This window comes from Pezoporus occidentalis, unplaced genomic scaffold (genome assembly GCF_034315485.1).
Source record: "Pezoporus occidentalis ecotype Australia unplaced genomic scaffold, CSIRO_AGI_Poc_V1 ctg188, whole genome shotgun sequence".
Taxonomy (NCBI): domain Eukaryota; kingdom Metazoa; phylum Chordata; class Aves; order Psittaciformes; family Psittacidae; genus Pezoporus; species Pezoporus occidentalis.
The window spans coordinates 51,679-78,315 of record NW_026913726.1 but is presented as its reverse complement, the minus strand read 5'-3'; the positions used below and the strand labels follow the sequence as shown (position 1 = coordinate 78,315).

The 26,637-nt window shown below is 49.2% G+C and overlaps 2 protein-coding genes and 1 long non-coding RNA gene across 5 annotated transcripts in view; all 3 read left to right on the top strand.

The window, feature by feature from the left end:
- LOC134162376 (uncharacterized) overlaps positions 1–26,637 on the top strand; it is a 98,329-nt gene that overhangs the window by 30,910 nt on the left and 40,782 nt on the right. The gene's annotated exons all lie outside the window — the stretch shown is intronic.
- On the top strand, positions 13,927–18,216 carry FPGT (fucose-1-phosphate guanylyltransferase). The gene is made up of 4 exons (XM_062616091.1): positions 13,927–14,045; positions 14,129–14,296; positions 15,456–15,548; positions 16,376–18,216. The coding sequence occupies exons 1-4, from the start codon at positions 13,967–13,969 to the stop codon at positions 17,824–17,826; spliced, it is 1,791 nt and encodes a 596-aa protein (XP_062472075.1). The 5' UTR covers positions 13,927–13,966; the 3' UTR covers positions 17,827–18,216.
- Positions 22,551–26,637, top strand: part of TNNI3K (TNNI3 interacting kinase) — a 44,228-nt gene continuing 40,141 nt past the window's right edge. The window contains exons 1-3 of one of the 3 annotated variants that reach the window (XM_062616090.1): positions 22,551–22,763; positions 23,372–23,480; positions 26,147–26,232. In XM_062616090.1, the coding sequence (XP_062472074.1) occupies positions 22,724–22,763; positions 23,372–23,480; positions 26,147–26,232 (235 nt within the window). In that variant the 5' untranslated portion in view covers positions 22,551–22,723. The remainder of the gene's footprint in view (positions 22,764–23,371; positions 23,481–26,146; positions 26,233–26,637) is intronic. The other 2 variants (XM_062616089.1, XM_062616088.1) reach the window with 2 other exon arrangements.

Here is a 26,637-nt window from a genome sequence, read left to right as displayed (position 1 = left end):
GCCCATGTCCAAGCAACACACCACGCACTGAAGTCTTCACCTAAGGAACACTGGGTTTTGTTTCTCCCTCCCCAAAAGCCCACATCTCCAGTAACCCTGAAGGTTCCATTTGATGCTGTTGTAAAGTTCCTTCAGCTCTCAGAACTCTTCTTGCTGTTTTGTGGATTCCACATTGTTCCTCACTGTGGGAGAAGCCTGGCACTGCTGGAAAGGACAATGCCATTCTGTTCATTGTTCTACATCAATGATTTCTATTTTCAGGAGTCCCACAAAAAAAAACAGTCCAGCATCAAATCAGTCTTGGAATAGAAATAGGTAAGATTACAAAATTTCTCAGTTTTTGTTATAATTTAGTGTTTGCTGACAACTGACTGGGTAAGACAAGTCACCGACTGCTGTGTTGGGCGAAATCTCACAGCCCTTTGAAATGCCCCATCCCTGGCAGTGCTCAAGGCCAGGCTGGACACAGGGGCTTGGAGCAAGCTGCTCTAGTGGAAGGGGTCCCTGCCCGTGGCAGGGGATGAACTGGGTGAGCTTTAAGGTCCCTCCCAGCACAAACCAGGTGGGACTCTGTGATTCCAGCAAACAGGACGTCAGCAGGCTGCGCTCGATACCCGATGCCACCACCCCCAGGACTGCCCATTCCCACACACCGGTGAGTCCCCACAATGGCCCAAAGTCCGGAGCCAAGAACGTCCCTGGAGGCAGCACAAGCGCTCCATGGGATGCCAAGACCGAGCTCATCACGGCTCCCCCTGAGGTCAGACCAAGCCCTCCCAGAAGCCGTTGCCGGACCCTAAACTGTGTAACCAAATTCCAATGAGTGATTCCTGACAGACTCACAGCTTCCTACAGCAGCTGCTTCTTGGAATAGATTTAAAACCCAAAACTCCTGACAATGCAGAAATCACTGCATGAAACTGTACAAGTAGCAGATAATAACACAACTTGCATCTCTGCATGTCCCTGTTTGAAATGTATTCCTGTCTCCTACCAGCACTTCTGGTATTTCCCTGAAAATTATGCACCAGATTTACGTGAAACTGTGTATTTCATCTACTATTTCATACTTAAAATCCAATTTTCCTGCTTGTATAATCCAAATATAAACCAGATTGAAATAGCATCTCTGTCACTTTATTGATGAGGAGAACTTCAACAGCGTGGCCATGTGCAAGACTAGGAATTGTTTTTGCAGGGATTTGTTTGCAAAACAAGTGTTGTTTTAACACAGCTGTAGGGCCTCGGCTCTTCTCCTTGTGTGCCATAACAAAAAGCAGCGCAAGCAAAATCCAGCGCTCCAAAAGTTCCAACACATCCTTCCTCTGCCCAGGCTCTTGTAGTTTCACTGATGGCACTTTGGAGGTAGCGGGAACCAGGGCTCCATCAAACAGGGTGAGCCTTTCCCCTCTTGGCACAGGATCCCTGCTGGGATCCCTTCTCTGGGCACCCTGTGCCAGCACCTCAGCACCCTCACAGGGAAGAGCTTCTGCCTAAGAGCTCATCTCAGTCTCCCCTCGGGCAGGTTAAAGCCATTCCCTTTGGCCTGTCCCTACAGGCCCTTGTCCCAAGCCCCTCTCCAGCTTCCCTGCAGCCCCTTCAGGCACTGGAGCTGCTCTCAGGTCTCCCCTTCAGGAGCCTTCTCTTGTCCAGGCTGGCCCAGCTCAGCTCCCTCAGCCTGGAAGATCCCCAAGGGAAGGACTAGCTGGCACTGGTACTCCAGAATCATTAACTCCTGACTGCTGCACACACATCCTCACCAGCCCAGTTTCACCAACTGGCATTTGCCGTGCATGTCCAAGTGCCACCCCAGCATAGGATGAGTTTTATATCACCCTGGAAGATGATGCACGACGCGACACACATTGGACATGAACGTGAGGATGGGTGTTAAGAACTAAACAATTAGAAAGCCTTTTTTTTTTTTTTTTTTACAACAGAAAGGCCAATCATTACCAGCATTTGTGTGACTGGAGCTGCTTGTTTTACAGCCCAACTGTCATTTCTGCATCCAAATGTTTCCTTTTCACTAATGGAACATAAAAGAACACTGAAGTGCCACCGGGAAGCCTCAGGCACACGCTCAGAGCCTCATCGGCTGCAGAGAGTAACCAAACTGGTAAGAACAATGCAGAGACCGGCTCAGCTCATCATACTCTTGTTAAAATACATGACATGAACCCAGGGAAAAAAAGAGCACAGTCCTAATAAAAAGCTTCTTATACTCAAGCCAAACATTTCATAAGTTACCAAGGATTCATAAGAAATGCTCTATGGACTTCTCTGCTCTTCTTGGAGCAGTGGAAACCAACGGAACTTTATTTGGAAAGACACATGACAAGAAAACCCCCAAACTTTAAGAACCACATAAATGGTTACTTCATTATGCCTGTGACTGAACACTCACTTCCCAGTGAGAGAAATGAGGCTAAACCTGCCTGCGCAGCTAGGTTTGCTTTTCAGGTCCAAATCAGCAGCATTGATAGCCCAAAATTAATCATCTCGCTCCCCATTATGGCAGGGATCGCCCACAGAAAGTCATTATGAAATTAAAATTGTCAAGTATAAACCCATTTAAAAGCAGCAGAGAGTGATGCTGGAGATAAATCACCTGCAGAGAAGGACCAAATCCAACAATCCCTCCAGCCCTCTTCCTCTGAACGTTCCTTTATCTCTCACCTCCTTTTCTGCCATCTGGCCTACAAGGTATAATTTGTTATTTTTAAACTTAAAAGGAAAAACATCCCACTTCTGTTCTCTGAGGTGGAAATTATCATTAACTGAGAAGAGTGGGACAAGATCATCTTACCTTGAAACTGTAAAGGGCAAAAAGGTGCTGGAAAGGCAGAAAAGCAGGAAAGTTAGATCTAAAAAGGAGGCAAACTTTTTTCTTCTATTCATAAAAGTGGTTTTTCTAATGCTCTTTACACCTGATTGCACTCAGGCAGAGAAGCAGTTCTTATTTAAGCACCATGGAAGACAGCGCATCTGAGCACGTGCCTTGTGCTTGGTGTCAGGGAGCTCACGCATGCAGCAACACACCAGACACATGGGCACGACCTCGAGGTGACTGCAGTAAACACACAGAGCACGTAGCACATGGCTGCGCTTCAGCTGCAGCACCAGTGGGATCATACTGTGGTGACAGCACAACAGAAACTGCACCAAAACCACCCCTGCAGCACCCCCCTGCGCCCCATCCCGCTGCCTCCAGTCCCCTCCACTCTTCAAGAACTTGCTCTCTAGCTCCAGGACACTTAAAGGCCAGTGAATTATCAAGGCCTTGATAATTATGGATGGATTTACATACATAAATAGAGTATTTAAACCAAGGTCTACCTGCACCTCGTTGCTGTGCCGTATGCATGGGTAGGAACATCAGTGGCATCCCGGGATATACCAGGAGGCGGGGGCCGGCAGGTCCCTCTCCTTCACCCAGAACTGGAGCACAGGACCTGGTTCCCCAGCACAAGGGAAATGTGGGCACGCTGCAGAGAGCACAGCGAGGGGCCACCAAGGTGCTGCAGGACCTGGAGCATCTCTGCTGTGAGGAGGAGCTGGGGGAGCTGGGGCTGCTCAGCTGGAGCAGATCAGGCTCAGGGGGATGGAACCCACATGACATCCCTGCAGGGAGGGAATGAGGAGGATTCCAGAGGCGCTTCCAGAGATGCCCAGGGACAGGCCCAAAGGCACAAGCTGATGCGCAGGAGGGTGCCTCTGGACATCAGGAGACACTTTGTCACTGCGAGGGTGACCAAGTACAAGCAGGGGGTAGTGCAGACTCCATTCCTGGAGACATCCAGAACCAGTCTGGACACAGCTCTGGGCTACCAGCTCTGGGTGGCCCTGCCTGAGCGTAGGGCTGGACCAGGTGATGTGCACAGGTCTCTTCCAACCTCAGCCACTCTGTGATACTGTGACAACTCCCTATATGCAGCCTCTGATCAGACTAAGCCAGAATTCTTGGATTGGTGCTTTCCTTGGCTGCAAAGTTCATCTTTCTTAGGTGAAAACATTGTGACCAGTGGCAGAGACTCATTTCCCAGTCAAACTCTTTCCACCCTGAGTGTGCTGCTCCTGGTTAGTGATGTGGTACATGAGGTTTTCCCTATCATCACACACTGAGGGTGTGCTTTGACTGTCAATTAATTTGTCTTCATCCCTGACACAATGTCTCTGCAGTGGAAGTTCAGGCAAAGCAATTCTACTGTAAAAACAACCAAACCACCTTAGTGACTCCTTCGCAGTGCATAAAGAAGCAGGTGGTGCTCAGGACCGGAATAAAGCAGAATTAATTCTTTTGATGCAGCTGAAATTCAGTGAGCCACCGCACAAAAACGCTCATTTAATGAAATATCTAGTCTGAAATTTTGGACAAATCTAAGCGTATTTCATATTGAAATGCATATTTCACCCCCTCAGTGCTTGTTTAACACAGCCTCAGCGAGGTGGGTGACTAACGAGGGGGGCTCACATGCAGCGTGCAGGGAGTTATGCAGAGCCAGTACAAACACAAGCGCCGTCTCAGGCCCTTTGGACATGAATGCTGCAAACCAGGGTGGGCACTGACTGGGAGGCACTGACTGCCTGCCAGCAGGACCAAGGAAAACAGGCTAAAGCTCTGCTTGGGTCAGTCAGAGCCAGACCCATCCAGTGTAGGCCATGTGCTCGTACGGTGAACCTGAGACAGGGAACACATCCCAGAGTTCCTGCTTGCCTGCTCGTACAGATTCCCTCTTTTCCATGGATGTTAACAGAGTAATGCAGCATTCTGTAAGCATGACTGAGCCTTCCCTCTCTTCAGCTGTTTACAGCCAAGAGTCCTACCTGGGTTTCACGAGTTATGTATTTATTCTCCCTTGAACAGCATTAGACACGACCGGCCTCTCATAGAGCCCAAGCAGCGATGGCAGTGATAACCAGAACCGAATCCAGGACGTACCGCCAACAGGAGCGGGTTTTCCTCATTAACTGTTAGGAGAAGATTGATTTTCCAGATTAGATGTTAGGAAAACCAAGATTTTTCCAGATGAGATCTTAGGCAGTTCTTCCCTGGGAGGTGCTGAGGCACTAGCACATGATCTTACAACATTAAACATGGGTTTCCCTATGTCTCATATTCATAATGTTCCATACATTCAGCATATGAACATGAGTTCAATTCTAAAATTGCCAGTTTCTGTGACTTCCATTACTCCTCACACAGCTGCACTTCAAAACTAAAACCACACGGTATGGGTTCACCTGCTGCCTAATTTAAATGTGGGGCTGCTACTGATGGATCATCACTTATTCTCAATTCATTTACACAGCTATCCCCTGCTTACATGTAGGGACTGATTTCAATGTACCAGAAATAAGAAATAGGATGGTTTTCATAAAATACACTTTGTCCTGAAAGCTTTGACTCTGTTATGAAAACAAGAGTTTAATCAAATGAAACATGGTCTGGAAGAGATGTTCAATTTCCACGGAAGCCCCGGCCAGGCGCAGTTACTGCCCTGGAAGTGTAACGAATTAAATGCATTGTTCTTTGAATGTGTTGCACAATACTTCAAAATGGACAAAACATCATCTGCAAAGGAGTTGATATTAACATAATAATGACCTGGGTTTGAGCCTGTATGGAGACACAGAGGGTTTTATGGTAATGTGTAATATGGCAATAAAACACTGCAGAATGCACAAGCATGAAGAACAAAAACACTAAAGGATCCTGTGCTGAGCAGATTTGCTCCAAGTGCAGCTGTGGTGAGGAACTGCAGCTACTTGCCTCAGCCTGAAAGCAATTGGGGCAGCAGCACCATTCCTCTGCTCACCTGGAACAGGAGCACAAGACTGGGACAGAACACAGAGGGCAACCTGCTTAAGTCCTATTTCACAGGATCATAGAACCATGGAACCGTTTGTGTTGAAGGGACCTTAAAGCTCCTCCAGCTCCAACCCCTGCCACGGGCAGGGACCCCTTCCACTAGAGCAGCTTGCTCCAAGCCCCTGTGTCCAACCTGGCCTTGAACACTGCCAGGGATGGGGCAGCCACAGCTTCTCTGGGCACCCTGTGCCAGCGCCTCAGCACCCTCACAGGGAAGAGCTTCTGCCTAAGAGCTCATCTCAGTCTCCCCTCGGGCAGGTTAAAGCCATTCCCCTTGGCCTGTCCCTGCAGGCCCTTGCCCAAAGCCCTTCTCCAGGTTTCTTCTTTGTACCTTTGTAAATAATTTTTTCCTAATACCTAATCTAAACCTGCCCTCTCATTATACAAACTAATGAGCACCAGCAGCCCACTACAGAGGAACAGAACATTCCAGAGATGTTATTTCTCCATTTTAGCCCTTTTCCCCTCAGACACCCAGAAGACATGTCCAAGAGCTGTAGTGGTTCATGCTCTGGTGAGGTGGTGCCTGCTGCCGGGCTCTTCAGACACCACCCAAACAGCATGATCCATCATTTACAACAGCTTCTGAGACACTGAAGGCACCTCTGGGTCCTCCAGGTCCCCACACCACATCCCACCACGGCACGGTATTTAACAACCTGCCTCACCAGCCTCCCCCTCGAAGACACACAGCATTCCTGCTCTGAGGCTTTAGTTGTGTATCTGGAGTGAGAGAGGCTTCAATTGTGTATCTGGAATGAGAGAGGCTTTAATTGTGTATCTGGAGTGAGAGAGGCTTCAATTGTGTATCTGGAGTGAGAGAGGCTTTAATTGTGTATCTGGAATGAGAGAGGCTTTAATTGTGTATCTGGAGTGAGAGAGGCTTTAATTGTGTATCTGGAGTGAGAGGCTTTAATTGTGTATCTGGAGTGAGAGGCTTTAATTGTGTATCTGGAGTGAGAAAATGTCGCTCTCCCAGTGGAAAAACCTGAGCTTTCGAAACGGCACCAATGCCATCGCTCTTCAGGCTCAGTGGTTCAAGGACACTGTCACTGGGAACCCATCGTTCTAAGCTTTTTCATTTATCCACTAAGGAAAATAGAGGAAAACATCGCTGCAGCAAACGGAAATCAGAAGGATCAATGGGCAGAAAAGGAGCGCCAGGATCCACGGTCTGTCCTGGTGAAAATTGATGGACAGAAAATACTGTTCTGCAAGCAATGGGTACCCAAAGCTGAGGCTGCACCTAAACCACCACCCACATTGGGAAGGGAAGGAGTAACCTAACCTCAAACCCGACCTTTCATTGTCTGTGGTGCACAATGCTGAGCAACTGCTCCTCCACCTGAGGCCTTGTAGCAGTCTCCCAGTGGTGCGGAGGGGCTTTGGGCAACAACTGTATGTTCAAACATCAAACTGCAGAGAGCCGCCAGGACGCTGCTCCAGTCCAAGTGCAACAGTGATGGTGGGGAACCGGTATCTGGTAAAAGCACAGCTAAACACACAAGCTGGCAAGAAAAACACACCAAATAAACCACGTCACTCAGAGAGCCCGGATGCACTACACTGAGTGATCAGAAGAGGCTTCAATGAGGAAATGTTTTGACCAACAGAGCTGCAGCTGTAACATCCATTTGCTTCAAGCAGTAAATCCACACGAAGTGGGGTAACATCTGTGAACAGCTCCAGCCCTGACAAAACTGAAATCCTCATATACAAACCTTCTGATACAGTTATCCAGTGGAATAAAGACAGATATCACATGCTTCTTGCTTTTTAATACCGTTACTGCAGTGATTGCTCCTGTAGTTACAAACTATGGGCAGGTTTACATGCAAATGAAGTTATTTCACATCTTCCCCATGAAACAGAATCAAGTTCTTAACAACGTAAGCGAGGAAATGAAAAGGCAGTGATGATTCCATGTGCAGCAGAGATGCTCTTTGCAGCGCTTGTTTTCTGCATTCACCTGACTTTAACAAATTAAACTCATTACTTTAGTACACAAGTGCCGAGACTCCACAAGTTCACCCTCCGTGGCAAAGGAAGTATCTTGTGAACGCAGCATGTGCGCCATCCCAATACGTACAGCTCCAACGTCCTTGAGTGCATCAGCATGAAAGACACCAAGCCCAGAGCCGTGCAGATCCAATGTTCTGCCTCACAGCACAGTCACCGAGTGTTTCCGATTTGAGCTGCTTTCTCATGTCTTTTGGGAAAAGCAAATAACACAGATTTACATATCTCATAGCACTGGTGGGCTCACATGGCCTGTAAAATCACGTTACGCCACGTTAAGATGCTCTGCTCTACGCACAGAATTTTTCATACTACTTTTGTTACTCAAAGTATTTTTTAAATGAATAGCATGCTTCAAAGTATGGATTAAACAACGATTGGCTGTCAACGGGCCCTTGCAATTATCTCATGAGCAAGAGGTTTGTTCCACCAGAAGGGACCCGGGTGAAGCTGAGAGATCATTCACAAAAGCAGGGTCAGAAATTTCAGAAGGCAGTTTCAGTGCTCCTGGTGGTGGCTTTGCTGTCCTCAGCCACCACCCAGTGACAAACAGCCCACAGAGAACCACTGTCCTGGCCAGCCACTCAGGTGAGAGCCCGGCTGTGCTAAAGTCATGGCTTTTGCTGAACATTTGTAACAAAAACCAACTTCACCAAGAAATGCCTCTGGGCAGCCAGTTCTGATGAAAGATTTCACATGCCACTGGCCTGGCAAATGGAAAACATGGCACAGTTGTCATAGGCTTAGGGAGCAGCTCCTTCTCCTGCTTCTGACCATCCTCTATCTGCTTTCAGGTAAAGGATGTGGGGTACCAAACACAAATGGCAATGAAAACGCTTAAAGGGACTCCCACAAAGAACAAATGGGGAGGTTTTGGAAAGCCCAAGGCAAAGCCTGGAGTGCAAGCAGAGGTAAGCATTAAACAAGATTTCTTCTGCACAGAGAGCCAAGGAAGGGCCAGTTCTTGGCATGCAGAAAGGACCCCGTACTGGAACCCAATGTTAGTTCTGTAAATGTTCTGTATCCCAAACTGGGAAACTCAATTGGTTGAACATGTACAGAGGGGTCATTTGTGATCTCTGTGTTCAGCCACAGGATGCACCCAGAGGTGCTGACAGACATGAATGGCAAGAGAATTGGGAACTCGGTGTGAGCCAAGTGGGCTGCACGTTTTCAGTGAAGCATTGTTCTTCATGCTTCATGTTCTGAAGGACACCACACAGCTCCACTACATGACCTCAAAAACGTTGTTATGCAGCCACAATAAACACCCATTTTCAGCAACAGATCCCCAGTCCTATCAGACTGAACACAGTTCCATCAAATATTGTACTAAGGACTAGTCAAAGCCAGGCAACTAGAAGAACTAGTCATGCCCAAACCCATCAGATAACAGCATGCCAGAGCTGGCCACCTCTCTAGCACCAGCAGAGACCTCAAGGAGATGACAATGGCAGAAACATTTCCATTTGGCAGATAGTTTCCACCTCCCACCAATTCTCTCCTCAGAAACACCCAGTGCTTGGAGGGAGCAGATGCTGCCCCCCACAACGTGCCTACAGGCTGCCTGCAGGCTCAGTGCAGCATCAGACAAAGCACGGTCTGTCACATTGGGACTGAAAGATGAATGCCTAAGTCATGTCTCCTGTTTCATTATCACATGGATACAGTACACTGAATTCCTTCATGCTTCCCAACACACCGGACTTTGAAGGTGCCTTTTCTGAAATAATGATGAAAATTCATCCTCTGGGAAAATACAATTTATTAACACCTAAGATTATAACCCATCCCACAGGCCAGCTCAATACTGGAACAATGTACCGACCAGACGAGGGCTGAGCCTGGCCTTCAGGATGGTCACACCAACTCAAACCAGGCATTCCTGGAGCCATTCAGTGCAGCACCATTGTTTTACACATCTAACAGATCCAGGCCTGCTGCAGTCCACCCACAAACCTGGAGGTTTTTGGAGCAGGTTGTTCCCAGCAGCACTGCAGCAGTTTTCTGTTTCTGGCTTGTTCTGCCTCATTCCCTCCCCAGCACATACAGAGCTCAGAAGGGCTAAAGTGAAGCTGCTGATTAAAGTTCACCTTCCACTCCTAGAACTGAAGGACTAAATAGTAGATCACTAGGAGATGAAAACTGAGAACTGGAGAACATAAATACCTGTGGAAAATCCTTCCCAGTTCGTGTGGGACAGGGGAAGCAGCAGACACCATCCTGGTTTAACCATTTGCAGAGACTGATGAAGCATTTCATCAGCAGTAGGAACAATAACCCACCACCCTGCAAGCTGTGATACCACTCATCTACTGCTTATTTATTCCATTTAAAGCATGCACAAGACACTCACAGGCAGCTGAGTCCCCATTTTCTCTGCACAGCAAACGTTGTTTTCAAGCTACAGCCCTTAAGCCAAATTCACTTCAATGCCAGAACCTCTGGAATTCACATGTAACAAACCACAGTTATCATCGTCATCCTCTCCACTCACCCATAAAGGAGGGGAGACTCCAAGCATTGTTTCAGCTGGTTCCAGCCTCCACCCCCCCCCCCCGGGGAGCAGGGAGGTATTTGTGCCTTTTTAGCACAAATGGCAAAATCTCTGCCAGCCCAGGCTGTAACCGAGGGAAAGGAATGAACACACAGAGTCACTGGAGCTTCCTCTCTGAAGAAATCAGCTTTATTCAGAATACACAATGCTTTCCCAGTTACACAAGCCTAAAGATCAACAGATTTGGGTTTGCGCCTTCACAAAGCAGTATTATTTACCTGAGGTGTGTGGAGCTCCAGCATGCCACCAAGGGAACCAGCACTGATAACAGAAGTATGTGAGAGGATGAAGTGGAAAAACAGTGCTGCAAATACCCCCCAGTTTTCAGGCACAGCCCATTTAACTGAACTGACCTGACCCTCCGAGGTTCATACAACAGGCTCTGAACAATAACATTCAAGTATCAGATCTTTTGGATTAGAAACAAGATACTCAGTATTCCGTTAACTTCCTCATGATCCTTCTCTTCTTTGATTCACCCCTCAGAGATCTAGGGAAAGAATACAGAGACTGTGTAAAGGGCTGTGTGCTCAGCTTCTAAAGAAACATTTCAGACAACTGAAGAAAACATCCAGGTATTTGTTTTAACACTTCTTACAAAATACCACACACCCGCAGGGTAGAAAACCCTCCCCTGGCACTAACTGTTGCAGCAAGAAAGTGTTAACAGCACATAAAAGAGTCCCAGAAAGGACCCTACTACTGCTGGCATGATCCCATAGCACTCACCTTTCACTGACTCAGCCAACTCCTCCTCACAGATACAAGGGGCTGGTATCAACCCACTTGCCCTACCTGACAAAGGGACGGCAGCAGGACCCGACAGACCTGGGCAGTGTTCAGAGACATGCAACAATGTGCTCCTTCTGCTGGTTTGTCACCACAAGTCCCAAGGAAAACTGCAAAGAGTCACAGAATTACCGGATGGTTTGGGTTGGAAGAGACCTTAAAGGCCATACACTTCTAACCCCCTGCACAGGCAGGGACACCTTCCACTACAGCAGGTTGCTCCAAGCCCTATCCAGCCTGGCCTTGAACACTGCCAGGGATGAGCTTTAAGGTCCCTTCCAACCCAAACCACTCTATGAGTCCATCAGTGTAAAATACTGCTGATAAAACTATGAGTAACCACCCAGTGGCAGTATTTTTAAAAGAAGTGATTACCAGGAATACTTGGATCAAGAGTTACTCCTGACTTGGCTATCTCACAGAGCACATTGGGATGCCTGACTACAGACGAAAAGCTCCAAGCAAAACTTCTGTTGAACTGCAGCAGTATCTCATTGCCTGCATTGGGGTCCCAATTACAGCCTCAAAGGCTTGCTGCAGTTACAAAGAAATAAGTATTATTGGCAGTAAACATTAACTACTTTGTACCTCGAGTAGCTCCGTACAGGACTTGTAAATTAGCACAGATTTTTGATCCCACTGTGAAAATTGTCTCACTGTTGAAGGGAACGTGTGAGTTACAACAGATACCTCTCCCAAACAGTATTTATTATATACAGTGACTCAGAGAGACAAGCTGTACATATTATGTACACAACTCAGGGACAGATCAAGACATATGCAGTCAATAAGGGGGAACCCACCACTGCACCACTGGGAAATCCTTTAATCTCAATTCCTCTTTTCCAAAGCAGAAAGCTAGGAGTTCTCCCTTTGCAAATAAATCACTCATAAGGGATGGGACAGGAGAAAACATGCTGGCCAAGATGTGAGGGCTCCCAGCTCTGCTAAAAACCCTTCATTCTTCTGACTTAAACCAGAAAACATTTGCTTAGTACCTAGTGCCTTTTTTAAGGTGATGGCTGAGGCAGATTCTCATCGGGTTCATGAAACCCAGCCAGCTGACGGGCTTCAGCACTCACACTAATCAGCTGGAAGGTAAAAAGGGAAACACAGTAGTGTAACAAACCTTACACCTCTAAAGCTGGGCTTGGGCACCAGAAGCTTTTCTCATCGAGGTCAGAGTCATCAACAATGAACACTCAAGGCAAAGAGAAGAGCAAACATACAGCTCCAACCACACAGACCATGTCGCTCCCTGAGTAAGCTGAGAACATACGTCAGGATCAAACACATCTGTGGTGGGCACTGCCCCGACTACAGCAGTTACCACCTGCATCACAGGGACTCCTCAAACCTGAAGCAGTGAAGTATCCATCTTTTTTCTTTAGTCTCCCCTGTCAGTGGTTTACACTCAGGAAAAAATATTTTGTGACTTTTTAACTTCCCGAATTCTCTTCCTCAGTAGCTCCTGCACTGCTTTTACAGCTACTTTTTATTGTGAGATTCATGCATAACAAGATTGTATCAAGACAAACCCTCCTCATTTCCATCTGTATTTGGCATCTGCAGTCTCAGCAGACTCTCAGCTCAGGAGGACAGATGAAGCCCACGGATTAGAAATCACATCTAGGGCAGTGGGAAGGACTCTCAGCAGGGTGAATACTGCCAGCAGACCGCAGGCAGTGACACAGTGAAAGAGCTGCAGTGACACACAGTGAAAGAGCTGCAGTGAGCCCGCGCAGGATGGGCTCAACCCACCAAACCCTGCTGGGCTCAGCCACTGAACTCCAGGTACAGCCAGGGAGTGCAAACACAAACGGGTGAGGTACAGACAAGGAAGACTTAAGCGGGCTAATTCATGTGCAATGAGGATCCTGCTCCTAATTAGATTACCAAACCAGCAATTTAACTTGCCCTGCTCCCTCCTGTGACCGCCGCGGAGTTGAGATGAGCCCCAAGCCTCAAAACGCGGATCTGTTCCACAACCACCACCCAGAGCCATCAGCAGACCCTGCGCTCCACGTGGGACCACCGTTCTGAAGCAGCAAAGTACTCCCAAACGGAGCCCACACACGATTTCTACAGGTTGCATAAGTACAGAGGACAGGGAAGAAGCTTCTTTAATGCCCGTTTGCAGTACGTGACCTCTTGCGCACATGTGAAGACACACCGGCAGGCGCCATCGGAGCCCCGCGTCCTCTGCCCGAACAAAACTCCACTTGAAATAGCGGCAACCTAGAACTCAGAGCACAGGGACTGATCCAAGTAACAGAGAAGGGAGAAAGGGAAGGAAGCACAGCGCGCAGGCAGCATCAGCAAGGAGGGAGAGCCCTCTCCCCAGGCCAGACAGAGACCCTGGTGCAGCATCACCCCACGGGGCAGCCGGACCGCAGAGAACTCCCGGTAGACGGAAAAGGAACCGGCGCCTGCTCGTACCCGCAGCCTGCGCGCACGGTGCCTCCCTCCTAAGGCGGGGGGTGCCCAAGGCCGCACCGAACACACCCAAAACCGAGCTCCGCGCCGGCGCCGCGGGGCAGACCCGGGTTAAGGGTCCCCGCCCACCCGCCCCGCCTCTCCCCGCTCGGCTCTTCCTGGTCGGCCGCACGGAGGCCGCCTCGGGCTCTGGTTCTAGCAGCGGGGCCGCCACCGCCACCGGCTCCACCACCTCCACCACCTCCACCAGCACCAGCGGGTCCCGGTGCCCGCTCCGCCCGGGCAGTGCGGCCATGCCGGTGGCGGGCGAGCGGAGCGCGGCGCGGCGGGAGGCCACGGAGCGACGGCTGGCGCGGTTCGCGGCGCTCCGAGGTGGGACGCGGCGGGGACGGGGGCCGCGGATGGGAGCCCCTGGTCCGGCCGCGCTGACTGAGGCGCTGCCGCTGTGCCCGCAGGGAAGCCCGCCCGCCCCGGCCGGTTCTGGGACGTGGTGGCGCTGACGGCCGCGGACGCGGGGCAGGCGCTCGCCTACCGGGAGCAGCTGGACGCGAAGCTGCGCAGGAGGGAGCTGCCGCTCGGGCCGCGGTACCTCGTGTTCGCCGACCCGCCCGGGCACAAGGCCGGTGGGTACCGGTCCGGGGCGAGCCGCGGGGTGAGCCCAGCGCCGTGCGGGGCATGGCGGGGGTCGGGGGCGGCCGAAGGATCCGGCTGCGCAGCACAGCGACTTGAGAGGCTGCTGCGCGGGTTGCCTGGTGCACTGGTTTGATGCGCTAGTGGCCATGTAGTGCAGCGCTGTGCTTACTTGCGGTCAGGTAGAAGCAGGCTTTGCGCTGATGTCCTGTGTCAGCTGCTTCCTGCACAGCAAGGGCTCCGAAGTGCTGCACAAGTATTCATTAAACCCCAAGCGTAGGGTCTAGCCCCGTTAAATAGGGTGTAGCTTTGATTCAGTTGTGCAGCTGCTGACACCGGGGTGGCGGCGTTTGTCACTTTCATTGCACTTCCCAGTGTAATACGTGGGGGCCCTATCAGGGTGGTGTGAGTGTTGATGCACTGCGTGGTTCTGCCACGTGGATCATATGGAATACGAGTAACGCTAACTCATGCTTTCTGTAAATTAGCGCTGTTTACTTTAACCTCACTGCTTAACTAATTGGACTATCACAGAACCCCAGCCCGGTTTGTGTTGGAAGGGAGCTTAAAGCTCATCCAGCTCCAACCCCTGCCACGGGCACGGACCCCTTCCACTAGAGCAGCTTGCTCCAAGCCCCTGTGTCCAGCCTGGCCTTGAACACTGCCAGGGATGGGGCAGCCACAGCTTCTCTGGGCACACTGTGCCAGTGCCTCAACACCCTCACAGGGAGGAACATGTTTTAGTATTTTACCTGATGTGCAACCAAAGCCTAGAAGAAAGTATCCTGAGTGTCCGTAACATCACCCTGTAGTTCTTCATTCCTGCTCACTTTGCTGTAGAAAGTAACTGATCTCAGCAGTCTTTCCGCAGTGTGGAGTAACAGGCAGAGACTGATTTTCAGAAATCTAGCAATTTGAAGTTCTAAGAGAACATAAAAATATCCCAAACCATTTCCTCATATCCCAGACATTTTTCTTCATATCCCAAGCATTATTCGTCATATCCCAAACATTTTTCCTGATATCCATATTGCAAAGATCAGCAGTGCTGGAGTTGTGGTTGGGTTGTGCCCAGTGCTGGGGGAGCTCAGAGGGTGGCTGGCAGGGAAAGCATTGAGCTTTCTGGCAGGTACTAAACTATTTTTTCTGCAGGAAATGGTGGATCAACTCTTCATGTTCTTCAGTGCCTGGAAGACCTGTATGGTGACAACTGGACATCCTTTATTGTACTGATCGTTCACTCTGGTAAATTCCAGTTTACATTTCTCACTGCAATGGTACACGATTTGGTTACTATATTAACATGTGCTCTTCCTTGTGAGGTGTTGAGGCGCTGGCACAGGATGCCCAGAGAAGCTGTGGCTGCCCCATCCCTGGCAGTGTTCAAGGCCAGGCTGGACACAGGGGCTTGGAGCGAGCTGCTCTAGTGGAAGGGGTCCCTGCCCGTGGCAGGGGTTGGAGCTGGAGGAGCTTTAAGGTCTCTTCCAACCCAAACCAGTCTGGGATTCTGTGATCCGGTTGAGCTTAGATTGGCAGTTGGGAGGTACTGCTGTCACCTGAGCATTTCTTCTCAGCACTTGCATTGTTCTGTCAAACCATGGAGGAAGGAGTGTAATTCCAAGTGTCTGAATTCAGCTGCTGCCCTGAAATACCCTGTAAGGTATATGTGGCCCCTTTGGGAGGGACCTAGAGCCCTCAGTACTAAGGGCAGGTGGAGCACTCACTGCATTATCCAACTAGAACACTTCCAAAAGGGGCATCAGTTTTTCAGAGTGGAAAGGAGCCAGGTAACAACGTGTCCGCTGCGCAAACCGCTGCTGCTTTGCCTCAGCTCTGGCTTAAAATTCCCAGTGGGTGTGGGGGTCCTCCTTATTCTCAGTCTAAAATTAAGCATCTGCTTGCTTCACTTGAGTTACAGACAAGGGGTCCGTGTTCCACAGTAAAGTATATACTCAGTATATGACCAAGGTGGGGTTTGAACCTTTGTGCACTCATAAAATAGCTGCAAAGCTTTAGCTTTTGCTCCCGTACGCAGTGTCTCTGTGTAACTAAAACTGTGCTTTTTCCTCAAGGCGGTTACAGTCAGCGTTTGCCCAGTGCAAGTGCCCTGGGAAAGGCATTCACAGCTCTGCCGCTGGGTGATCCCATGTACCAGATGCTGGACCTGAAGCTGGCCATGTACATCGATTTCCCCAGCCACATGAAGCCGGGCGTTCTCGTTACGTGTGCGGATGACATCGAGCTGTACAGCACTGGAGTTACGGAGACGGTCACCTTTGATAAGCCTGGATTCACCGCCTTGGCTCACCCTTCGGAGCTGGCCGTGGGGACCACTCATGGAGTGTTTGTTTTAGATCCAGCCGGTTTCTCAGGAAAGGGAGGACTCGAATACACATCTTGCCATCGCTTCCTGCACAAACCTGCTGTTGAGACCATGCGGCAGTGCGGGGCTGTGTACGTGAGAGGGAATGGTTCTTTGCCAACTGCCCCCGGAGACCGGGGGGACTCGGAAATGGGCTCTGAGTGTGTGTACACAGACAGTATATTTTACATGGACCATAGCACTGCAAAGCAGCTGCTGGCATTTTATAAGCAGATGGGCACTCTTTGCTGTGAAATAGATGCTTATGGCGACTTCCTGCAGGCCCTGGGACCTGGAGCCACGCAAGACTACACAACAAACACAAGCAGCATCGGCGTCACAAAAGAGGGATCACAGTTGATAGAGGTGCGGCAGAAGCTGTACTCTCTCCTCAAAGGAACTGCACTTAATGTTGTAGTCTTGAACAACTCCAAGTTCTACCACATTGGAACGACTGAGGAGTATTTGTTCCATTTTACGTCTGACAGCAAACTGAAGTCTGAGCTTGGCTTGCTGCCTGTGGCCTTCAGCATCTTTCCTGACAGGGCCTTGGCTCAAACGGCGAGTGTCATGCACAGCATTCTGGAGCCAGGGTGTCTTGTAGGACCTGGATCCATCATCGAGTACTCCAGGATTGGCCCTGAGGTCTCTGTAGGGCAGGGCAGCATTATTAGTGGGTCGGATATAAGTGGGAAAGTAGATGTTCCCTCGCACTGCTTTCTGAGCGCGCTGAGTGTAGAAGCTGACCGTGAGGTGCAGTATGTGAGCATGGTGTTCGGTGTGGAGGACGACTTGAAGAAGAGCGTGAAGGTGCTGTCCGACGTCGGTGCCCTGCGGTTCTGTGGCGTCAGCTTGCCGGAGTGCCTGGAGCTCTGGGGTGTGCAGGTGTCGGAGCAGCTCTTCTCCAGCGAGAGCACAGGCTTGAGCTTGTGGACCGCGAGGCTCTTCCCCGTCTGCTCCACGCTGGCGGAATCGGTCCGCGTGTCGCTGCAGATGGTGCGTTCCGTGCAGCACACGTCACGTCTCGCATTGCACGGCCTCAGGCGCTTGTCCGTGCAGGAGGTGCTCAGGTGCAAAGAGGTCGGGGACATGATGAAGTTCAGGAAGCAAATTTATGATGAAATCCATCTACGAAGGCAAAAAGAGAAGTCTGATCTGTAGAATGAGCAGTGCTTGAGCAAACGCCCGGTGTTGGTGTGAGGGTGGTTGGTACTGCCCAGCTTCTGAAAATCGTCAGAGGAAAGCACACGGATCTTGTCTGTGGTTTCGTCAGAGGAGGAAGTGTGAACCTGCATTAGCAGCGTTGTAGCATGGCACGAATGGTGCAGCGAATGCAGATGAACTGTTCTTTTGATGAGAGGAGCATGGAACTGTTTCAGATCTCTGCAGACTCTGATGGGTGACTTTTCCTGGTCACTGTGTTCTGTGGCCTTTGCAGGAGGGGTGTGATACAGAGCAGATTCATGGACATTTCACTGGCAACTGCTGTAGAAACTTTTCAGCATGGGCTTAGCTGCAGCAGCACAGCGTGATAACTCCAAGTTTCTCTCCTTTCACCTGACTTTTTAGTGATGTGTCAAACGGGTACAGGTACACTTATTAAAAGTACTTTTTAAATCCAGACATCCTGTCTTTAGCATTAATCGTTTTCTTTCTCTGTTTTGTAATTTTTCTTCTTTGGTTTCATCAGAGGAAAAAGCTTTGCATGGGGGATGGTTCTTTCCTTTGGGACTGGTAATATTGGGGTTAAAACTGTTGAGTCCTTGGAGAAGAACTTCCACAAATTTCCATGGAGCCACAGGTAGTGCAGGTTTGCCCATTGATGCTCAGCGCTCACACAGACCAGTGGAGCAGAGGCTCAGTGGTGTGGTGGTACCAACCTGCAGACCCAGCTGCATCTGGGGTGGGTCAGAAGCAGGGCCTCATGCCCCTGCAGGGAGTGGTATCCTCTGGGATGTTCCGTTTTGTGTCATTCCTCAACCCTGCTCCGGTGCTGGAATGACCCAAGTTCCTGTGAAGTGGTGGGTGTTGCACCAGCATCCTGCCCCGTGAGGGTGCTGAGGCGCTGGCACAGGGTGCCCAGGGAAGCTGTGGCTGCCCCATCCCTGGCAGTGTTGAAGGCCAGGTTGGACACAGGGGCTTGGAGCAAGCTGCTCTAGTGGAAGGTGTACCTGCCCGTGGCAGGGGTTGGGGCTGGATGAGCTGTAAGGTCCCTTCCAACACAAACCAGCTGGGATTCTGTGATTTGTATGTATCCTTGATGACACATTTGAAGAACAGTGTCTGTTTAGGCACTGGGTAAATCTTTTGCAGTGATTTATGAAGTGTGTGTGGTTTTCAGCTGTAGCAGATGTAGCCCTTGCAAGAAGGGCTATGTTACAGTGCGATCAAATCTTACTAAAACCAGACAGAACTCAGCCTGGATGCTTCCTGACAGTGATGACCTCAGTTGATGTAGGCAGTATCTGTATGTATTCTATTCATGTACATTGCACAAACTTCAGCCCATCTTTTTCACAGTGTGCTGTGAAGGTAGGTGATAACAGTTTTCTCATGTAACCAGCTGGGATAAACTTGTTCCAGGGGAATTGAGGGACTTGCGCGAGGCCATGCAGTGAAATCTAGCAGCAGGGTAATAGTAATTGTGGGGCTACTGGTTTGTGGCATCAGATTCTGATTCACGGCATTCTTTTCCAGGTTTTCCTTCCAGTCTGAGCAGCAAAGGATGCAGTGCTCAAAGTGCCCGTCAGGCCGGAGCAGGAGGAACGGGAGCGTCTGTTGAAATCTGGGGTCTGACTTTGCTAAGGCTCCTGAGGTTCCTGGCTGGACACAGTTGCCATGCAGGCCTCCAGGTCACTGCCTGGCTCCATCTCGTGAAATGCGTCTCAGGCTGGTACAATCTCAAATAAACCAAGATGAGTGTTTAATGATTTTATTCATGTCAGCTTGCTTTATGTAATTAGGTTTGCTGTGTAGTGCAATAATGGGCCTCATCATGAGCATTGTCAAATGATTTCCCTGGCTGCTTTGGGAGCATGCTCGAAAGAGCAGGGATGTAGCCTTCCCGTGTGTGTTACACTGTGCAGCCGGGGAGGATTCTTTCAGTCACCTTTTGGGCAGGAAACTGAAATCTGAGAATTGAGGCCCTTAAAGAGGAGCAGGAGGGAGGTGTCTGGGATCAGAGCGAGCAGCTGGGAGCATCTGTGCCAGCAGGACCTGGGGAGCTGATGGAGGAAGGTGAGTGCCAGCAGCCACCCGGATCTGCCCGGGAGCATCCCTGTCCTGGACGGGCAGTTTGCCTGGGCTGAGCTCCCTGGTTCAGCCTCTGCTTGTTCCTAAATCCCCGGTGCAGCAGCTTCACGCTCTGCTCCCTGCACGTGTGGAACGTGAGTCCCTGTGCAAACACCCCTGCAGCGTTGTGAGAGCAGAACCAGCAGCATTACCCCGTGCACTCCTTTCAGCCCTCTCCCAGAGAAGCCGTGGAACCACCCGCTCCTTATCCGGGATACAGAATTCCTCAAACTTCATTTCCATTAAGGTGCCTTTTTCATTTTATGTGACAGGTCAGCATGTCACCAGAATGACATGGAAATGTACAGGAGCAGCTTCCAGCCTCCCAAAGGGAATGTCAGGTATGGAGATCTTCTAACCAACGTGACATAAAGACCATTGCAAAAGGCTTGATCCTGTAAAGCCTTCCTGTGGAGGATGCTGGAAATCAGAGGTGGAAAGGAGCCCTTCACACGTCCCTCTTGCAGGGCTGGACGTGTCAGCAGTGCGTGGCAGGCACTCGTACAGCTGAGCTGTGTGACCGCTGCAGCTGGGGGCTCTGCTCACTGAGGAGCGCCGCTCTGCCGCTGCAGTGCTGCCGGTGCAGATGCGAACTAGAACTGGCCCAACAGAGCAGTTGTTCCGTTCCTCTCTGTTTGCAAGCATGCTGCAAACAGGCTCTGCAGTCGCTCCTTTTGTCCTCTTCCCCCTGATCTCAGTTATTCCGCAGCTGCCTCACAGCTGGGCTGTGGATGTGCAGAACTCACCTGGAAGCTGCTTTCATGGTGTTGGATGGGCTCTGGTGACTGACCGGATGGTCCTGCTGTGCTGTAGCTTCCAGAGCTCTCCGTGAGAGTCCATAGGAATGAATCTTCACCCACACAAATGTGTGCAAAAGAGTGAGAAAAAATACAGCGTAAAACTGATGACTTTGTTGATGTTCTTGAAGCAGATGGTACTAGAATATAAACAATATGCAAGGTATTTTCTGCTTTAAAGTATATCATTTTATCTCTATCTCATGGAAACTTTATGTACTTACGTTATAAAGTTGCTGTATTAAAATGTGTTTTCTGTGCAAAAGTCAACAGAACTTTTCCTGGGGTTTGGAGTCTGTCCTGTCCCTGTCATGGTCGGCTTGGTCTGAATGGAAGAAAATTCTGTTCCTCAGGCACCCAGGAGCACCACAAAGTGTTTTGTCACTTCCAGGTCCGTTTTTTCTCCTGGCATTTCACAGAACCCCAGCCTGGTTTGTATTGGAAGGGACCTTAAAGCTCCTCCAGCTCCAACCCCTGCCACGGGCAGGGACCCCTTCCACTAGAACAGCTTGCTCCAAGCCCCTGTGTCCAACCTGGCCTTGAACACTGCCAGGGATGGGGCAGCCACAGCTTCTCTGGGCACCCTGTGCCAGCGCCTCAGCACCCTCACAGGGAAGAGCTTCTGCCTAAGAGCTCATCTCAGTCTCCCCTCTGGCAGCTTAAAGCCATTCCCCTTGGCCTGTCCCTGCAGGCTCTTGTCCAAAGCCCCTCTCCCGGTTTCCTGCAGCCCCTTTAGGCACTGGAAGGAAAACAAGCAGTGCTTGGCTAATGATAGCAGTGGGAGAGGAGATACCTGCCTGGGTGCTGCATCCATTGCTTGGTGCTCGTCACCAGCGCACTCGGTTGCTTGGCAACTGGACGTGGAGTATCCATCACCAAGCTGGTTCCTTCTTGCAAATATTTTGTTGAATATCACAGAGTGTGCTGTCAAAGCAGGTCAAAGTCTTCCGAAACACGTCCTGGCTTAATGGGCAGCTCAGTGCAAATAAAGGGATGAGCTCTTGCTGTGCCAGGAGCTCTCAGGGTGCAGGTTTGTTTGCAGGGGGATGCAGCAGGGTGAGGATGTGTGTGTGTGTGTGTGTGTGTGTGTGAGTTACATAGTGTTGTCTTCTTGCCTGAAATCCTTCACTGAGAAAACTACCCACTTGAACACAGAGCAGCTGCCAAGGTCAGTTAACACACGTTAAATATAGAATAGATACATGCACAAATACAAATACATAGATATTTACAAATCTATGGGTCTATTTCTGTGTCTATTTGTACATGTATATGTGTATAAAATAAGTTTTTAAAAGCAATAGAAGGAGGAAAAGAGGCATCTACAGAGACCAGCATAAACCCCACAGCTGGCTGGGGCAATAGGTGTGATGTAGTTCATTCCATTTGGAAGAAAAGGGAAGGAAAAGGATGCGAGGAGGGCAGGCTGTGGCTGAGCAGACCTGTGCTGACCACGTTACCTGAAGACATTCAGTTTGTGAGGGTGACAGACAGGTTATTTCACTGTTAAACAGCCTTTCACCATTCTGAGGCACAGACTTTTGCCGTTAGGAGTTGAGATCATCTCTGGCCTCCCCAGAGTGGGGACCCCAGCACCCCTTGGGTATCCTGAAAGCACCCTTGGGAGTCAGCTTCCCAAATTCCTCTTCCTGTACAAAGCTGGTAGCAAGCCGCTGGATTGCCCAGCTGCACCAGCACCGGGTGCTGAGCAGACGGAAGGAGATGGTTGTTTCTGTTGAAACAGGCACGGGCTGTGAAGGAAGCTGAGCAGGTAGCAGCGCTGTTCTGTGCAGCTGACCGCACAGGCTGTTTCCCTCCCTGTCATTGTTGCATGACATTCCAGTTGGCACAGGGGTTATTTTTAGGCAGAGACTATCAAAAGCATTTTTCAGGAGGACTGTCCCTGCTCCTGACCGAGGAATCACGTTACTGCGGCAGCTTTGCTGAAACAAAGAAGATAGATTGGACAAATGGGAAATTACAAGTCCAGACCAACCCAGACTTGCACTGGTAACGCATGCTGCTTTTTTAATGCCATTTACCAAACACCCATCTGCGAGAGGCAGGTGGGATTTCAGGAAATGCCTTTTACTCCTGGGCTCAAGGCTGCGGTGTTGTATTGTTCTCGGTTTACAAGAGAAAGGCTTAGCCCAAGCCGCATGTACAGCCTGGGAAAGAAGGCAGAAAGCCTCAAAGTAGATTTCTTTGTGGAGATATCATATGAACATAGATTATGCTGTTGCTTTAGCTTGTACTTCATTAGAAGACCTTTAAACTGCCAACTCTTTATGCTGTGTGTCTATGCTCAGATTTAGGAACTAAGAACTAACAAATGCACCCTGAGGTTTAAGTTTGCTCTTGCTCCAGTTAGAATATTCCTGATATAAGGATTCAGATGTAGTACTTGTCAGTGAAACCAGTGTATGTGTGTCTATATTGGTGCAGCAAGAACAGCTTACTAGCTGCAGTATTTAAACTTCCATACTTGAATAGAAAACTGTATGAAACAGTGCAACTGGGTGTTTAAACACCAAGCGCTTTGGTTACTGGGACATTATGCTTCATGGTTTTGATGTGTTTTGAAGTGTTTTATGAATTAGGGTTTTTTTTGTTGGCAGATGAATGGAAGAAAAAGGTAAGTGAATCCTATGCTATCATCATAGAGCGGTTAGAGGATGACCTGCAAATCAAAGAGAAGGAGCTGGCGGAACTGAAGCACGTTTTTAGGTAAAATACTCTGGAAACCTGCTTATTAATTTCTTTCACAGAAGTATCTGCCATTAAACAGCAATTTCAGTTTCAGGTGTTTGCTCATGGAAGGACTTTGTCATGTACAAATGCATGGTCTTTAATGTCTATTTCTGGGACTATGTCACAGCTCTGGGCCAGAGCCCTCAGCACAGTGCCAGAGGTAGTGACTGTTAATTACTGATGCCAGTATCGCACAGCAAATGCCTATGTACTGTGTAAGTTAGTCAGCTCTCACAGGCTGTCCAGCTGTGCTGGGTACTTCCCTGCTCTGCTGATGTGTTTCTTCAGGCAGGAACGTCGCTGAAGTCACAGATTTTCAACAAGCACAAGCAGGTTGTCTTCTGAAAGTGCATTTCAAGTTCATGTTTGCAATTGCTTTCTCAGGGCAGCACTTGCCACCAACCAAGGTCACCCAAAGAGGTAATATATATTTATATGCTCATTATCAGAAAAGCTCAAATGCAGAAGCCACGCAATTCAGTGACTGTGAGTGTGTGAAGATCAGGTGAATAATTCCAGACCCCAAACCCCCTTGGAAAAACAGGGGGTTCTAATCAGAAATAAATCAGAAGCTCAAAAAAGCCCAACTGGTCTCATAAATCATTCACCATGCGCACTGCCAGCACAATTGGCGCTGATGGAGCCTCGGAAGTGAAAGAGGACATTGGGCTTTCATGGACCACCTTGGCTGTGATCCACTAAAGTACTTCACTACTTGCCTCATTTTAAGCCTGTTTAGTAGTAAAACTAGTATCTTCACAAAGTGGAGCCAGAGTTCTCTTTATTTTAGATAAGCAAAACAACTGAGCGTATGGTTACTGTGCTCAGCTCCTGCGTTAGGCATCAGGATAAAGAAAACCCAAACTTTGAGGTTAGCAGACTTTGGCAGCTCAGCTTATCAGTTTGTTGTAGGGCCCATCTAAGTCTCAGTAAGATGCCAGCCAAAATCTGCTTCTTAGATAAAGAGCACTGCTCTTTCCCACAGAAGGGGTGAGAATTAATGGTACTGGTTAACACTGCACTGGAAACACTTGGTTTTGTAGTCAGGCTTGAGGAATCAGACAGTGATCTCCTCTCAAAATGCCTTTACCCATGGGTATGAAATCAGGGCTTGTGGGTCTCTGACATCCAAACATGGCCAGTGTTAGAAATCAATCTTGACTATCCAAGACCTGTTCTGCAGCAGCAGTGGCTATTTTGGGAGCTCTGCTCATCACCGAAGCAGCACAGGAATTCGTAGCTTTTCCCCATTATTAAACCAAATTCACGTATTTAAAAGATTTAGGACTGAGAACCCGGGGGGTTGTTGCAGCGAAGGCAAAGCTCACCTGGGGGAGATGAAATCAGAAGCTGCTCAAGCCCCTGCTCCGGAAGGTTTAGAACATAAGCAGGGTAAAAGTGACCCAGCCTGGCAGAGAGCTCCCAGCATCCCCCATCATCCTCACTGCACTCAGTGGGCATCTCTCCAGTGCCACGGAAAACCCAACAGTTGCAGTAGAGAGAAGCACGTGTGTAGGTAGCACAGCACGTGTCAGAGCCTGGGTAAAAGCTGTCCCTGTTCTGTTCCTGGAGCTCAGAGCTCTCAGTGTCATGGTTTAACTAAAAATGCACCCTAGGAATGAAAAGTCGGGAGTTTGTTTCCCTAAATCATGCAATTAACTCGTAAGGGAATGAACTAGGAGGGCACTGAGGTAAAACCAGCCCTCTGTGGAGTCATTTGAGCTAGTTTTCATTTTCGGTATGGGCCTTTTAATCACAGTTTCTAATATGTAAAAATGTCCTTGCAATATTTTCCCACAAAACCATTATTGTTTTGCCTGCTTGTAAGAACTCAGATTCAAATTGTACAGCAATAAAAAAGCAAACTGAAACTTTTCATTATACCTCGATCCAGGAGAAGAGGGAGATTTCAGTATCCAGCTTAAGGAACTTTCACATTCTGGAAGTTAAAACTGGTTCCTTCAACACAAAGCCCAGAAAAATGAGGTGGTTTAACATTTCCAAATCAACCTTATCATGCTTCATGCAGAAGAATAGGAAAACACAGGGTCTATTACTGGTTTAGAATGACCACACACACTGGACAAGCAGGATTTCCTTTCTGATGGACTTAACTAGGAGAAGTAAAGGGAAGTCTCTGGCTTTGCACTTGAAATTCTGTTTAAAGAATAAATTGTTTAAACGTTTGTTGCAGTTCCTTTGGCTGCTGGGTCTTCTACCTTTATTCTATGAAACGCTTCATTTCTGAGCTGTGGCAAGTGTTGTATGACAGGATTTTGGTTTGACACGGGTCTGCAGGGACAGGCCAAGGGGAATGGCTTTAACCTGCCAGAGGGGAGACTGAGATGAGCTCTTAGGCAGAAGCTCTTCCCTGTGAGGGTGCTGAGGCGCTGGCACAGGGTGCCCAGAGAAGCTGTGGCTGCCCCATCCCTGGCAGTGTTCAAGGCCAGGCTGGACACAGGGGCTTGGAGCAAGCTGCTCTGGTGGAAGGGGTCCCTGCCTGTGGCAGGGGTTGGAGCTGGGTGAAATTGAGCCCCAGGTCTCAAAAACTGCACTGAGATTTCTGTTTGAAAGCTTTTCCAAATGACAGGAGATGTGCGAGAGATGAAAACAGTGATCATCTGTAAACCCTCTTTTTGCAGCTCTGATGAAGCCTTCTGCAAAGTCAATCTGAATTACCGCACAGAAAATGGACTCTCTCTGCTCCATTTATGCTGCATCTGTGGGGGTAGGTATTTGAAATCCAGTGTTCCTTACACAGCTGTGGTTTGGGGTCTGACAACTGTCAGGAAGAGGGTGCTTTCAGGGAGCTTCCTTCCGTGCTGTCCTTGCTGGCAGCTGGGTAAGCACCTCGCAGCATCACTCTAAGCCCCACTGCCAAAAGGGGTGAATCAAGCTACACTGAGCCACATTGTGGCTGATGCTTCTGTCCAGCAAAAGGTTTGGTTGCTAATGTAGTGTGTTGTGCTGCAAGTGTTCAACTGATTCACAGCTTGCTGTACTCGCTGGTTCATCAATCCACTCTCATTCACTATTGCTCTACAGTGCTGTGTTCTGCACATGGCACAGACTCCAGGATAGGCACCTACTTTAGCAATCCTTTGCCATACCTACAACACTAATTTTTCCAGGG